Source organism: Branchiostoma belcheri, unplaced genomic scaffold (assembly GCF_001625305.1).
Source record: "Branchiostoma belcheri isolate BF01 breed outbred unplaced genomic scaffold, Haploidv18h27 scaffold105, whole genome shotgun sequence".
Classification (NCBI taxonomy): Eukaryota; Metazoa; Chordata; class Leptocardii; order Amphioxiformes; family Branchiostomatidae; genus Branchiostoma; species Branchiostoma belcheri.
This window is the reverse complement of record NW_017802436.1, coordinates 817,885-834,036: the sequence shown is the minus strand read 5'-3', so window position 1 is coordinate 834,036 and position 16,152 is coordinate 817,885. Positions and strand designations below refer to the sequence as shown.

At 40.3% G+C, this 16,152-nt stretch overlaps 1 protein-coding gene across 1 annotated transcript; it reads left to right on the top strand.

Annotated features, from left to right (window-relative positions):
• Nucleotides 1-1,312: 1,312 nt before the first annotated feature.
• On the top strand, nt 1,313-6,362 carry LOC109477414. The gene is made up of 6 exons (XM_019778676.1): nt 1,313-1,390; nt 2,384-3,300; nt 3,627-3,645; nt 4,006-4,113; nt 4,481-4,627; nt 5,026-6,362. The coding sequence occupies exons 1-6, from the start codon at nt 1,321-1,323 to the stop codon at nt 6,213-6,215; spliced, it is 2,451 nt and encodes an 816-aa protein (XP_019634235.1). The 5' UTR covers nt 1,313-1,320; the 3' UTR covers nt 6,216-6,362.
• The last annotated feature ends 9,790 nt before the right edge of the window (nt 6,363-16,152 follow it).

Genomic DNA, 16,152 nt, shown 5'->3' with positions numbered 1-16,152 from the left:
TGATCAGAGGAAAGCTATCAGTTATTACGAACAGGCACTGAAGATGTGGAAAGCTATCTATGGTGAAACAACAGAACATCCCGACATTGCCAGGGTTTTAAACGACATTGGGGAATGTTGGAGTAACCTTGGTGATCAGAGAAAGGCTATCAGGTATTATGAACAGTCACTGAAGATGATGAAAGTTATTCATCATGGCGAAACAACACCACATCTTAACATTGCTTCATCACTAAACAAAATTGCGACATGTTGGAAGGACCTTGGAGATAAGACGAAGGCTACCATATATTACAAAATGTATGTACAAGGCCTAAAGATGATGAAAGCTATCAATGTCGCAACAACAGCACTTCCTGACATTACCTCATCATTAAACAAGAAAGAAGCTGACAATGGCCGCTATGAAACTGCATCAGCTTTACCAGCATCTCTTGCAGATGTGACTGTAAAAGACAGTGATGAGGTGAGTCTATTGACTGTACTGTTGCACCTTACTGTGAGGTTGAATATTGGTACCTTGTACTGTATTCCATAAAGATTTTGAAAGATCTGTGTCAAAATCTGAAAAGTTTTACGCCAATAACTTTGTTGATGGTATCATTTCAGGATTTGATGATAATAGTATCATTTCAGGATTTCAAAACCAACTATACCATGTCTCGATCAAAGCTTCAAGAAAGACCACAAGCAGATGGTTCAGTTGAAGTAGAGAGCAAGACAAGTAGCTCTACTGGTAAGAGTTTCAAAATAATTCAATCAATTATCAAACCAGCTGGCAGTAAAATACAGATTCTAAAGTTTACTGATACATATACAACTGACTTATTGAATGAAACTAGATGATGATCGATCTTGACTGAGTTGACATATTGTCAGTGCTTTTCTTTGACATAAGATTAACTTAGTGTTGGTGAATCAGTACCATTTTTACATACATTTGCCACAATTGCAGTCATTGTAATTTACATGTACTGTACATCATTTCGCATAACCTTCCTAATGAACCTCCTATAGATTTGGAGCATGTGTTGGACACCATCATCAGCAGGCTGGATGAGACTGATGTAAGGCTGCTGATGCAGGTGTGGTATTCACGTACCGGAAAACAGGAAATTCCAGGGGCTGAGTTGCCAGCTGACATGATGAAGGACATAATGAAGAGTGAATACCTTTCAACCAGTATGTAGTTTTCTTCCTTCTCAATTTACAATGATCTACATGTATTGAAGATTGCTGTTTCTTTTAAATTATGAATTTGGCATAATTGTGAAGTCCACATTGCTAATATTGTTTTTAACTATTTCAGGTGACCACAGAATGCTGCAGCTGGAAAAGGATATGGTTGCAGCTGGGATCAGCTTTCCTGCTCTTGTACGAGACATTCCAGGTTAGCTTAAATTTGAGTGATATACTGTATTGTACAATATCTCTGGTGGAACAAAAGCTGAATGCACTGTGTAAGAATTTCAAGGTACATTAATTGTTAAAACAAGACAACTACCAAAGGGTTACAAAAAAAACATTATTCAACAAGAAAGGTAATATTTGCAGGCAAATGCAGGATGTTTGCCTTTGCATGATCTAGTCTACCATTCGAGAAATTAAATTGGTGTGGCCTTATAATGCAACTTTTTCTCTGCAACTTTTTCTCTGCAATCAAGTTAAGTCTATTAAGTCTAGACATTAAGTCTGTTAAGTCTAGACAGATACAGTGCACTCCTCCGCTGAGTGTATAGTGAACGAGCCCCGGTGTCACAGACAGTAGGGCCATCTGGGTCAGACAGGTCTTCAGGGTTCCAGGAATGTGGGCATAGATGTGGGTCAGAGAAATGCCTGTGGACATTCCGCATGCCTGTGGACAAAATGCCTGTACCATTCCTAGAATTCTGCACACAATACTGTACCATTAGGCTCCTCCCTGAGACGTCGCCAAAAACAGACCTATAGGCATCCTATTAAATGGCCCATCCTATCGATAGGAGTCAGCATACCGGGCCCGGTTCAAAATTCAAACAATGAATTTTGAACTTTTAATGATACCACTGCAGTGAAAGATGGAATAACTGTAACAACTACTTGGAAGAAAAGGAATTTTTTTTTTTTTGCAAATTAGAAAGAAATGAAGCGGGCGAATCCGTTAACCAAGAAATTAAATTGGAGTGGCCTTATAATGCAACTTTTTCTCGGCAACTTTTTCTCGGCAAAAACAAAGTTTCCTTCTGCGAAGTTATGATGTTAGACTTATATCTCTCATGTTTGTTTCATTTTGTGTATTCAAAGTTCCCAGTTGCCTGGTAAGCCCCACAAAGCTTTGAAACATTGACTCAGATCATAGTCATTTCTTTCCTTTCTTGTCTTGCCAAATTGAATGTTTTTGTAGGTGTGCCGGAAGAGCTGAAGTACACAAGGACAACAGAGTCTGTAGTAGGACCCACGGGCGGAGAGTTGGAGATTCCTGGTTTTGTCAAGCTTGTTGTACCCCCAGACGTGCTTCAACAAGACACAATGATAACCATCTCGACCGTAGATGTTGCTGCTATCCTCAGGGATCCTGAGAGTCTTAACTGGATCTCTGGCTACCCCTGGTCCCTGGGTGAGGACGCCTGCCCACGTGAGCTACTGGAACAGGTGCTGTTCTCCCCAGCTGTTGATGTCAACCTACACGGTGCACAGCTGAGTGGGCCAGTGGAGGTGCAGACGTGGCGACCGCCAGGGTCTGAAGACATAAGGTGCTTTCTACTGAAGCATCATGATGGAGAAGGCTGGACAGACATCACAGCTTCAACACAGTACCAAATAAACCAGAATGAAATATCCATTTCCTTGCAAAGTTTTAGTCCTGTTGTCACTGGGTGGGCTCCTGCGGATGCAGTAATTGCATCAGTTGAAGATCGCGTAAGGAGGGTAGTGGACGCTCTATCATCAAGAACTTTAGATTGTCGGTTTGCAGCATACATAAATCCCAGTCCTGACGGTGATGTGCAGTTCCGTGTTGTCTGTAGAGACCAGCGTGTACAGACAGATGAGTACCACTCAGGCTTCACCAAGTGTGGAGGCAATGCAGCGAATTTCGATCTTTTCCATGGGGATGAACTTGACATCACTGTTAGTGTCCGTGGAGGCCAGGAAGATTCTGAGGAGATGGAACTACGATCCAAGCTTTGTTGCGACAAATACGGCCAGAACGTTCAAATGTGGCTGGACAGACCTAATGGACGCCTTGTCAAAGGCAAAGTTAGTGTCAAGAAAGTCCAAGTGCCAACAAATCGGACTGCATGTCAGTTCATCTTCAAGGAGGTAAGTGGGTATATTAGCTGATGATTAAGTCCATAAAATGTTTCCTTGAAGAATATTCATATCTCATGTATGTCATCCAGTGAAACATCTCTCGAGATTGAGTAGCAGATGCTAAATATTGTCAGCAAACATCTATAAGTCTATCAGCATCATAATAAACGGTATTGCACTTCTTAGAACTAAGACCTTCCCCATAATGTTTGACATTAGTGTCTAAACTAGTGTCAAACATTAGTGTCTAAACTACCATTTGAAACAATTGTTTAAGGTACAGTACTACAACTACAATCTGATCATACTGACATATTCTGTATTTCCTGTTTCAGGAAGGTGAGATCTTGCAACGTAAGTACTAGTATATTGTTTTCAGCCTACTAGTAATTAAATGTTTTCAATGGTCTAAACCTCAGGTTAAAACTTAATCTGCAAAACATATTAAAGAAATATGCAATATGGTATGAAAGTTCAGTCCTTTTCCCAAAATTATCTATCAGTAAACTTTAGATACTAAGTAATGTAACAATTTTTCATGATGGTCTACCATATCATGATTGTCAATTTTGCTTGTTGGACATTGTATTAATAGATCTCATGCATAATACCATTGCCAGAGTCCCAGAAGAATTATAACTCAATCAAAAGATCTTAATTTAGACTTAAGAGATAAGAGATTGGCATTTACAATCATGTTATCTTCATCTATAGGTAACTACACGAGAGACAGCACAACTGAGGAGTCTGACAGCACCCAAACAACACCGAAAGAACTGGTGGAGCCTGTGAGGGGAAAGCTGGCTCTATCAAGCATTACAGGTTTTTGCATTTTATTTATGCATTTGTATATGAACATGTCCATTTATTTGTCGGCATGATGGCCTAGAAAAGGTGTACTTAGGTGCACCTGTTCCACCATGCCTTCCATGTACATGTGTATGTGGAGAATTGTAATAAGTAAATAAATTAAATACAATCATGTAAGTTAAGGTTTATGAAACCTGATACATTGTCACTATTTGTCCTGATTATTTAACAATATATAACAATTACATAAATAGATTTTTCTACTAATAATTCTTACTAGGCTCAGTAGTAGGCTGTCATAAAAGTTGCTCAACAGATGTGTCTGATTTGCTTGGTGATGAGAATGATCATGGTATCTATGTATCCGAACACTTAAAAGGTGACAGTGAAACTAGGAGGGTGGATGTTCTATCAACATATCAACGTCAAGCAGGGCCTGGTGACAGAACTGACTCCATTGCACTCACTCACGCACTCGATCATCTTGCACTTCGTGCGTCAAGCAGACTAGTTTCCATTGCAAGAGGTGAGGAATTAGAAACCAGACCACACCTTTGTAGTGTTATGGATGATACACCCTTGCACAACTTGATGATTTTATACAATACAACCTGGAAAACTTTTTGACCAATTTGTTTGACTTAAATTTTGTTTGACATTGAGTAGGATTTACCAACAGAAAAACTGACAACTCCCTTTCTGTGTTGTCCATCTTATTGGTTGTTACAAATTGTTACAAATTGTATTCTACTGGATTTGATTTTGCATAACTCAATTTCAATAACTCATACAAATGAGTACAACATTTTCTTGTACTCATGTTCCTTAGACTTAGAGTCAATTTAATATATATAATATATATATGCTGCTTGAAAATACGTTATGATAGCTTCTAGGCAATTTGTATTGCTGTTCTTCTTCAAGGATCTGGAAGCAAGCCAGTTGTGCTGCTGATCAGTGACAAATATGGCAGCTCCTACGATGATGTCTGCACCACACACAGGCAGATGGCAGTCATGCTGGTCTCTCAAGGAGCAGTGATCTACAGCACTGTCTTAGATGCCACAGAAGAGGATAAGAGGGATGCAACAGCTGATGGAGTTCGGCTGATTTTTCCAACAAGAAAGGAGGGAGACATCAGAGATCCCTGTCTTGATTGGCTGACATACGACCACGAGAGTCGTTATCCAAGCCTTCCGTCAAATGTAGACTTCATTGTCGGCCATATTAACACCACAAGCCGTGCAGCAAAGCTGATCAAGAAGCAACGCCTTCCCGGTGCCAAACTAGTCCAGGTCACTCATGAGATCCCAGAAGAAACCAGCCACTACAAGGGTGATGAGAAGGTCACGAGTATTGGGGAGGAGAGTGACAGCATTTTGGAAGACCTACGACATGCCGATATTATCTTCTCTGTCGGTCCATTAATCTATGACTACTACAGAAATCAGACAAAAGAACAACAACGGCCACATCATGAGTTTCTGCCCAAGCCATCCGACATCTTCAGCAAGATGCAAGTGAACTACGTCAACACAAAAACAAAAGTGGTGCTGTCTATCGGCAGGGTCAAGGGCGCAGAGAGTTTGAAAGGTTACGATATTTCTGGAAAGGCAATGGGCATGGTGATTGAGCAACTACCTAACACCAGGTGGCGAGCCTGTGGTGTCACTCCTGAAGACTTTAAAGAGAGCAAGCAAGTCATCCAAGCCAACATGGAGAAGAACAAATTCAACTTCACCCCCCTAAAATGCGCCACACAGGAAGAGCTAAGCAGAGAACTGCAGAAAGCTCATGTTGTCCTGATGCCGTCACGTGCAGAGCCATTCGGACAGGTTGGTCTTGAGGCCATTGCTGCAGGAATACCAGTTCTGGTTTCCAACAAGTCTGGTCTAGCTTCGTTCTTAAGTAGCCAAGATCCTGAGTTTGACCGTCCGATTGTGGACATCACAGATGACCATGAGGCTGCAAGCACACTGGCAAAGCGCATCATTAAGATTCTGAAGGATGGAAGAAGGGAGTTCCAGGCTGCACAAACTTTGAAGGAGAAACTTCTGGCATCAAAGTACTGGGATGAATCACATAGGAACTTTCTTGAAGCATTTGGCCTTTAGGTCTGCTAAACTTCCTTAGTAAGCATGGATACCTAGCAACTAACTCAGGGATAGAGTCTTAGAGCAATTACAGTGTTCACTTCTGTACATAAATGAAATTCTTTATGGCATATTCACTGTATAAAAGACTAGGAGCTTTGAGATGTGCATAATTATGAATTGAAGTTGGCTATTTTGAGCCCAAAGTTCAAAATGAAACTGTTGTACAAATGTATTGTTATGTATATATTTGATACTCAGCCTTCAACGGCTAAATATCTGCCCATATTTTTTTTAAATATTGATAAATAAATACTCAGGAAATTTTATGTACAAATTTGTAATACTATTTTTTAACAAAGTTTGAAATATTTTGTTACAGTAGTATATTATGTAAGAGTATTTATGATACCAATGTAAATAGTCAAATATTTAATATATAATATATACAATATTGAAATATTGAAATTATTTTGTAATATATTATGTAAGAGTATTTTTGATACCAATGTAAATAGTCAAAAATCTAACATATTTTTATAATACAATGATGTGACAGGTACTGATGAAAAGTTTAAAGCAATACTTGATATGTACCAGGAGATATCAAAATCGATTTCAAAGCCTGAAGTATAACAAGACGTTACAAAAGCGACACCTACATGTATCAGCTTCAGTGAAAAGTGCAACTACCGCAGCATGGATCAGATGCGGCCCCTAGCAACTCATTTCGGTATTGCATCAAAATACTCTAGACTAATGGTCTTCGTAACATTTGATCTTCTAATGTGTTAATTCACGACCATGACAAAAATAAATGACATCGTCATCTACTCATTTTCCTTGTTCCGATCTGTTACTTTGTTATTTCATCCCTTTGGTTTTTAGCCTGTGTGTGTACCAGCATCCAGAAATGAAATATTTCTTAAGGCCCTGGGTAAGAAACGTCCTTGGTAATAACATACTGCGACACAAATCATCACACAAATCCCTACACCACCTTAAGTGACCGTCTCGTCGCCAAATCGTCTGGAATACATAAATTTCATCGCAGAGAAATCAATCCGATTTAAAATTCAGAAAGTAGACTGCTTTCTCCGTATAGGATTAGGCCAAACTTTGACCAAACTTTTTTTAAAATCCAGCTCCCTTTCAAAACTCTCAGAATATATATTAAAATGGAATAGCCCAACACATTGGGTAATAGCCCAAAACATTTCCTAAGTTTTTTGAAAGAGCGTGTCCGATTGGTCGGCGGTTTTAGTACGACGTTTCTCATTGGTGCACTGCCCCTCAGGATGACTGCAAAAGAAGTAGACAACTGCAGAGAAATTGTTGCTTGTGATACGAAACTTGTTGACGAAGCATTTTGATGAATAACACCGCCTCCGCGCTGCAATCTCTGCCAAATTCATTGGTTTCTTGATAAGTCTACAGTCATTTGCGCAACCAGCGTCCACAATTTCTCCGTGAAACACGTGCCAAATACACGTGTGGCTAGGGCTCCGTACCGGTTCTGTGTACCGGTACAGTACCGAAAAGTCGGTAAGGTACAGGTCCAAAATACCGATATGGCACAGAGGTGATCAAAGTGATATCTAGAAGGAGCATAACTAGTAATATGCAACAAATAGACAGCTAGAGTACTAGTATTGTATGCAGCAAAACATGGTTCTGTTTTTGTTTGAATATGGCATGGGTGCCTAGTTCTGCCCTGTTTTATCTAAATAAAGATTCTGTCAAGTTTATTACTGTTTATTGAGGAAGTTTAGAAGAACATGATTGTGTTAATTTGACAAACTGTTCAGGAACAGGTACGTAAACTTCAGTACCTGTACCTGATGTTAAGTTTAGGTACGCAGAAGGTTAAGTTTTAATATGAAGTCTATAGGCATTCGTGCTACCAGCACCCGCAATTTCTCCACGAGACACGTGCCAAAAGCACGATTCGTACGTCAATCAAGTCAGCCCAGACTACTTTACAGTACACCGCTACGAAGATCTAGATGAGAGCCCGCTTGCCCTTTTTCGTAAGGCGTAATCAGGCCTTTTTAGTCTTCGTAATCCGTAGGCAGCCTCCCCAAAAATCAACGTAATCCGTACTAGTACGGATCCGTACTAGTCGAAAAACGTAAAGTCGTAATCAGCTCTATCTGAGACTTAAACGTAATTCGTAATCGGCGGCGAACATTTTGCGTATTCGTAATCACTACCCCCCAACCAGGCCCTCCTTACACTGCCAAAAGTACGATTTGTACGTCAATCAAGACAGCCCAGACTACTATAGAGTACCCCTACGCAGGTCTAGATTACGCAAGGATTGCGCAGGTAGACACTAGATAGGATAACGCCCACGTCTTGCGTGTAAATTACATAGCAGAACTACCAGACAGATTCTTGTCATTTTCCTGCCGATTTTCCGCTGCACAGTCAAGTTCCAGCCATTCTCTGAAGAACAAGGTGGGCCTATCGGTATGTATCATTTTTTTTCTTCGCTTTAACACAACTGGTGCACATTTCTTTCTTTAATGGAGCATATAGGTGCTGGCTTAAAGAAACTAGTTTAAGTTTGTTTTTACCTTAGCATGACTGGTTTATATATTCTTTTCTATAACAGAGCACAAATGGTGGCTAACTGTGACTAGTTTCAATTTTTCACCTCAACATGACTGTTTTTTAATTCTATCTGTAACAGAGCATGCATAATCGGGTAACTTTGACTAGTTTGAGAAAACAACACCTGACTCTTCTTCATAGTTACAAGACGCGGGATTTCTTTTCGTTTCTGGCATGGTATCAGGCCAAAATCAATGCGCGCGCGGACGCCATCCATAAAAAGTACTTGGGGAGGCCTTATACTCGTATATCGCATGTGGGCCTGTCTATTGGTGAAATACATCCCCCCTTGAATTGCAGGTAACTGTTGAGGTGATCTTGAAGTAAAAGGAAAACACATCAGTCTACAATCAATCTGAGGGAACAAAACATCTCAGTCTGCCTGGCCAAAGGTTTCTCGGACAAGAAGCTGACCCCCTGCTCTTCTCCGAAAGGTACCACCAAGTCCAGCTGTATATACGTAACTCTGTTGTGATCAGCTATCTGTCTTTATAACACCTCAAGATTGGATAAGAAGCTCTTATTTCACCGTTTTAAAGAAAGACATAGAGGATATAAACTGTCTATTGATCAACACACAGGAATGTACATATTGGAAGTCATTTGAGACCTAGAATCTCCCAGCCATCTTTCGTTGTCTACACATTTCACGTAATCACTTTGCTATCAGAATCAATCATTTAAATCTTCGAGTTCGAAAAAGAAAATGTCCATCTCATTTTCAAGAAGAGCAAAGTAACTCCTGCTGAACTCTTCTTAGAGTTATAGCTTTTCTACTTTATTGATTATTCGTAATACATTTATGTAATATGTAATTATGTGTTGTTATAAGGTACTAGTACTTGATAGAGGTAATGATAACAAGGAACACAATGTGTGTAATTAAGTAACTTTGAGCTTTATATAGTATTAATGTGGCATTGTAGTGATTGAGCTGAAAATCATCATATACATATGATGCTTACATCAGGCTCATTGTGTATTGATTAGAAAAAATCAACCATGGTTTAGAGGAAAAGGCGAGTAACGAACCGAAATTTGAAAGCAACTTGTCTTTTATAACATCATTATGATCATGAGTTATTTGATGTGCTTCATTTATATGATACTGTTGACAAGTACAAATACAAACAATGATGCATTTCCATCGAGATGCTACGTTGACAACGGACACTACAAAAACATCAACTGTCCAAATTCCAACATAACAAGCCTTCCTCCTAACCCACCATCATTCGTGGGTGACGTACACCTTCCCTACAACCGTATTCAAACAATCCATAGTCTTTCAAGCTTTTCAAAAGTCTTTAAGCTAAATTTTAGCCACAATCTCATCACGGCGTTCCCTTGGGAATCTTTAAAACACGCGAAGTTTATTTCCAAACTTGATTTGTCGTATAATCAGTTGTCGTCTGTAAGGCTTGATTTAGCTGGAAGTAGTGGGCTAAAATATTTTCAGTTTCTGAATGTAGCCCACAACAAGCTTACAACATTCTCGGAGGCAGGTTTGGGTATTACCACTGAAAATACCACCCGCCGTTGGAATAAGAAGATATTCATATATGAGAACCCGATTCACTGTGACTGTCGCATGCCGTGGCTGATAGAAATGGCTCGTACGTTTCACGGATGTTGGCATTGGCACAAGTGTTCGCCATCTTTCAAAAAAGGCCCATTTTTTGGAAATTTGTACATGAACAATAGCTGTGGCGGTCCCGGCAGCTTAAGGGGCGTCCTGTTGCACGAAGTAAGCCTGCCTGACAAAGCAAACTGCTTCACGACTGCACAAAGCAAAACAGAAAGTTTTACATCTGCTCCCAAGTTCCGACAGGTTAAAACCCTACTAAACATCTCCAGGCCCAAATTCACTGTTTCGTCAGTGTTTTGGCGGCTGGGGTGCTTCTGAAGCATTTTTTCTATAATGTGCTAACGTATTAAAACAATAGCCTGAGTTGTAACATTACAGTAACACTCCTGCATGGCTAATCATTGGCTTACAGCAACTGCCAGGTTCTTGCTACATGTAGAAGTCCTGATGGTAGACGATGCCGGTGTACTCTTGTTTTAAATGACTGGAGGTTGTTGTCAGTGATCAGGCAGACCTAGCCTGGGTACCATCCGGATTTTTTGCTCGTCAACGCTCGAAAAATCGGTCGTCAAAATCACAGAATAAACACGACAAGAAAGACCAGAATGCAGCATCAGCAATCAAAACTACCGCTATGCGTAAAAAATCAGTCTACAGCAAGTGGTGCAATGCAGATTCCTAGAAAGACTTCATGAATGAAAAATACAGGAGAAGACATGATATGATTGCTTTTTTTCTGGCATATACAGTTGTGATTTCATCTTGTAATTTAATTTGTCTAACTCAAACATAGCTGACGCATGGTATCATGCATTGAAAAAAAATTGGACACCCCCTAAATCCTGCCTAAAAGCCTGGTGTGGCCCTATAGCGAACTGAGATGTGTTCTCCTTTTTTATGTTACAGGTTACCGCCGCGGTGAGGTAACAACACAACTATCGCCGGTTCGGCCCAACCCGACCCACTACTTTGTTATCAGACATAACTCTTTTAAATGTTAAAGCTAGAAGGATAAGCCACATATATCCACCAGCCATCTAATTTTAAAGTAGTAGTTTAGAGCAAAACAAAGGTAGTCAGTTGAGACCCAGAATCTAATCAAAGCTACCTTTCTTTCTTTCTCAACCCATTCAATTCCAAGTCATTAGTTTGCTTCTAGACATAATACTCTAAGCTAGAAAAAGAAACTTTCAAATCATTTTGAAGCATAACAGATTGAACTACTAGTATTTTTAAACCTAAGGACAAGAAACTAACTAGAATTGGAAAAAAGCCTTCCTTGTAGCAACATTATCTTGCATTTATTTGACACAATCATGAAATATTCGATGTGCTTCATACTTCTAGTTCTGACACTTTTGAAAGTTGCAAAAACAAAAGATGCGTTTCCGCAGAAATGTTATGTCCCTGATGCAGTCCGGGCATTTAAAACAAACATCAACTGTCCAAACTCTAACATAACAAGCCTTCCTACCAACCCTCCAGCTGAATATATTGGCGACATACAACTTTCACACAACCAAATCCAAGTAGTCCCCAACCTCTCCATCTTCCCAAAAGTCCAGAAGTTAAATCTGAGCCACAATCTGATCAAAACCTTTCCTTGGGGATCTCTGAAACACATCAAGTTGCTTTCAAAACTAGATCTGTCCTATAATCAGTTATCTATTGTCAGGCTGGACTTGAATCCCAACAAAAAGATCGGTTTTGTGACTGTGGCTTACAACAAACTGGCCACATTTTCGGAGGCAAATGTGGGCATCCTGCAGACCAAACACTTTGTAAAAAGGCACATACACGGCAATCCGATTCACTGTGACTGCAGCATGTCCTGGCTGGCAAAAAAAGCTGCCACCTACCATAAAGACTGCTTCGAGAAACCCTCTGGTTTCTTGTATTGTCTACATAAATTGCGTCCCCTGTATGAGAGTATTCGCATCAGCGGCGATGCCTTCACGTGTAGCAGTCCCGCTAGCCTAAAGGACAAACCATTACGCACTGTGAACCTCCCTGCTTGCCAAAACACCCCGACCAACGTCTTTTTACCATTTACAACAGAAACGACCACCACTGCCAAAATAACAACTCTTTCTGCTACCACAACAAACAACTTCACTATCACAAGCGCCCCTTATGCCACAGAACAACCCATGACTACGCCCATGATCCGACAGGTTGATTCCTTTGTGAATATCACCCCGCCAGAATTCACCATTTCCTCGGCAAATGGTAGTGAACATGACCAGCATATTACCCACCCCAATGCCGCTACAGACAGAGCTCATGCTTCTAAGAAATCAGCTGCCATACCTACAGCAGCTTTGGTGGCCATTGCGGTTGTTGTCGTGTTGCTGTTGGCCCTCGCCATTGCTGTGTTCACCAGAAAGCTTATCCAAAAACGTGAGAATCGTAACGATGGGCAGGATGGCAAAGAGCATGAAGTAGAATTATCAGAAACTAAAGCTGGGTCCAACACAAACCCCTAAAATAGGCCAATATACAGGATTACATGGGTCACAACTTTTTGTGTTGCGGTTGGCTCTGGCTATTGCTGTATTCGCCAAAAAGCTCATTCAAAAACGTCGGACTCGTCACGAAGGGCAGGATGGCAAAGGGCAGGAAGTAGAAACTAAAGAAGGGTTCAACGCAAACCCTTCAAATACTTAATAAAAGGCCAACGTGAACGTAAAAGGGTCACTTTTTAAGATGTTTGTTGTTTCATACATTTTTTTCAAATGAACATTGGATACATCCCCTACTCAAACATTGTTTTGCAATGCAAGCAACCGGCAAATTAACTCTATTTTGTGAGCAAAATTCTTTCAGGCAAACTCACTCCTAACAGAGATTAAAGATTAAACAGCTGCAGCTGCTAAAGCGTTGTCTCCAATTGGCGATAATTTGTAGCGAACTGAGATGTGTTCTCCTTATGTTGCAGGTTGCTTCCGGCAAGCGGAAATAGCAACACAGCTATCGCCGGTTTCAGTTCGTCCCAGCCCGACTTTGCTATCAGACATAACTCTTTGTTAGAATAAGAAGCCATCTCATTTTAAAGTAGTCTTTTAGAGCAAAAGAGTGGTAGTCAGTTGAGACCTTGAATCTAATCAAAATTACCTTTCTTTCTCAGCCCATTCAAAGTTATTAATTTGCTTTTAGACATAATCCTCTAAGTCGGCAAGCTAGAAAAAACTTTCAAATCATTTTGAAGTGAAACAAAGTAAACTATTTATTTCAAACCAAGGGGCAAGAAACTAAATAGAATTTGAAAGTAGCCTTCCTTGTAAAATCATTATCTTGCATTTGATCATGAAGTATTTGATGTGCTTGATGTATCTGATCCTGTTGAAGGATGCACGAACGAATGATGCGCTTCCTGAAAAGTGTTACATCAAAGACGCAAAAGACCCAAACTACCTACACATTGACTGTCCAAACTCTAACATAACAAGCCTGCCTACTAACCCTCATGAATTTATTGGCGAAATACAACTTTCTCACAACCAAATCCAAACAGTTCCCAACCTCTCTATCTTCCCGACCGTCAACAAACTGAACCTTAGCCACAATCTGATCTCAACCTTTCCTTGGGAATCTCTGAAACACATGAAGTTCCTTTCACAGCTCGATCTGTCCTATAATCAGCTGTCTACTGTTAGGTTGGGGGTCTACATGGTGTCCAGCTACGGGCTGAGAACCATTACCTCCGTGACTGTAGCCTACAACAACCTGGCCACATTCTCGGAGGCCGACTTGGGGATAATCCCAAACAACAAGCAGATCATCAGCAGGCACTTGCAGGGAAATCCATTTCACTGTGACTGCCGCATGTCCTGGCTATCAAAACTAGTTGCCACCTACCACGAGAAATGCACGTCATACCTGTCCTGGCTGAGTTGTCCCCTTAGGCGTGGTCCGTTCTATGACAGTCTTCGCGCCAGCGATGACTTCAAGTGTAGCAGTCCCGCCAGCCTAAAAGACACCCCGTTACGCACTGTGAACCTCCCTGCCTGCCAAGCAACCACCCCGACCAACGTCTTTTTACCATTCACAACAGAAACGACAACCACTGCCAAAATCACAATCCTTTCTGCTACCACAACGAACAAATTCGCCACCACCACTGCCAAAGTCACAACCCTTTCTACCACAACGAATACATTCACTACCACCACTGCCCAAATCACACCCCTTTCTGCTACCACAAAGAACAAATTCACTACCACAAGTGTCCCGAATGCCACAGAACCATCCACGACTATGCCCATGATCCGACAGGTTGATTTCTTTGTGAATGCCACCACGCCAAAATTCACTATTTCCTCAGCAAATGCTAGTGACGAAAACCAGAATATTACCCAACCCATACCCACTACAAACAAAGCTCATGCTCCTAAAGAGTCAGCTGCCATACCTACAGCAGCTCTGGTGGCCATTGCGGTTGTTGTCGTGTTGCTGTTGGCCCTCGCCATTGCTGCAGTTGGCAAAAAGCTTATTCAAAAACGTCGGAATCGTCACGATGAGCAGGATGGCAAAGAACAGGAGGTAGAATTATCAGAAACTAAAGCTGGGTCCAACACAAACCCTTAAAATACTCCATAAAAGACCAACGTATCAATCAAATTTTGCGTTACTGTTGACTCTGGCCATTGCTGTAGTCTCCAAAAAGCTCATTCAAAAACGTCTAAATCACGATGGTCAGGATGGCAAAGAACAGGAGGTAGAATTATCAGAAACTAAAGCAGGGTCCAACGCAAACCCCTGAAATATATACTAAAATACGTTAAAAAAAAGAGCCAATATACAGGAGTAGAATGGCCAAAATTCAAGATTTTTCTTGTTTCTTACAATGTTTTTTCAACCAAAATTTAGCAGGGAAAGACACCGTGCACCTTCCCTGAATTTCGCAAAATTTGTAACAACATGATATCACAATGCAAACTATTTAAATGGTGTAGATCTGTGTACATAAAAATTAACGTGAAAGCAGCACTTCAAAACCATCAAAACGTTTCAATAATTATAATTATTTACAAGTAGAAAGAACACAATTTCATTCCAATTGTTTGAATATAACTTGTACCTTAACAGTTTGGACACAGAAAAACTCACTTGTTTCAAGCTTTTCATAGTGTGGTAAGATATAAATTGCTTTGTTGAAAATATGCTTATATTTCTTCAGAACTGTAACTATTTAGAAAACTTAATTTTAAACACCTAATATATATTTCTTGCATTTTCTAGCAGTGCAACTGGGATTATGTGAACTTATTACTACTAATAACTGTTGTAGACATTTGAATTTTATATGTTTGTCACTATAAGTATAAAGCACAAATATTCAATTATTAAGTAATTAATCTGATGTTGTCAAGGAGAAACATGACAGATTTTGCTGTTACCATTATAGCATTGTGAACATGTGAATTGCTTATTACGCATACGTAGCTCAGACTGGACCATGTCAGCATTTCTGACAATTCAAAACATATACAATGAACCTTGAATATACGACATACGAAACTCAATCTGAGATACATACAATATAGAGAAATGTTAATTTGTAGAAGAAAGAGGAAAACTGGTATAAATAAGATGCACATCCACTTCTTCTATGCCTATTTATAATTAAATACATGTCCACTCGGTAAAACCGCTGTTCAATGTACAATGATGTGTGTGTGCGTGTGTGTGTGTGTGTGCCTCTGTGTGTGTGTGTTTGTGTGTCTGTTTGTGTGTGTGCTTGTGTGCGCGCGC

Bases quoted from the DNA above. Each gene is read 5' to 3' on its own strand.
- LOC109477414 (XM_019778676.1), top strand. From the start codon at position 1,321: ATGCTGCAGCTGGAAAAGGATATGGTTGCAGCTGGGATCAGCTTTCCT. The intron at 4,114-4,480 runs GTTTTTGCATTT...AACACTTAAAAG, and splicing joins GGCTCTATCAAGCATTACAG to GTGACAGTGAAACTAGGAGG. The intron at 4,628-5,025 runs GTGAGGAATTAG...TTCTTCTTCAAG, and splicing joins ACTAGTTTCCATTGCAAGAG to GATCTGGAAGCAAGCCAGTT.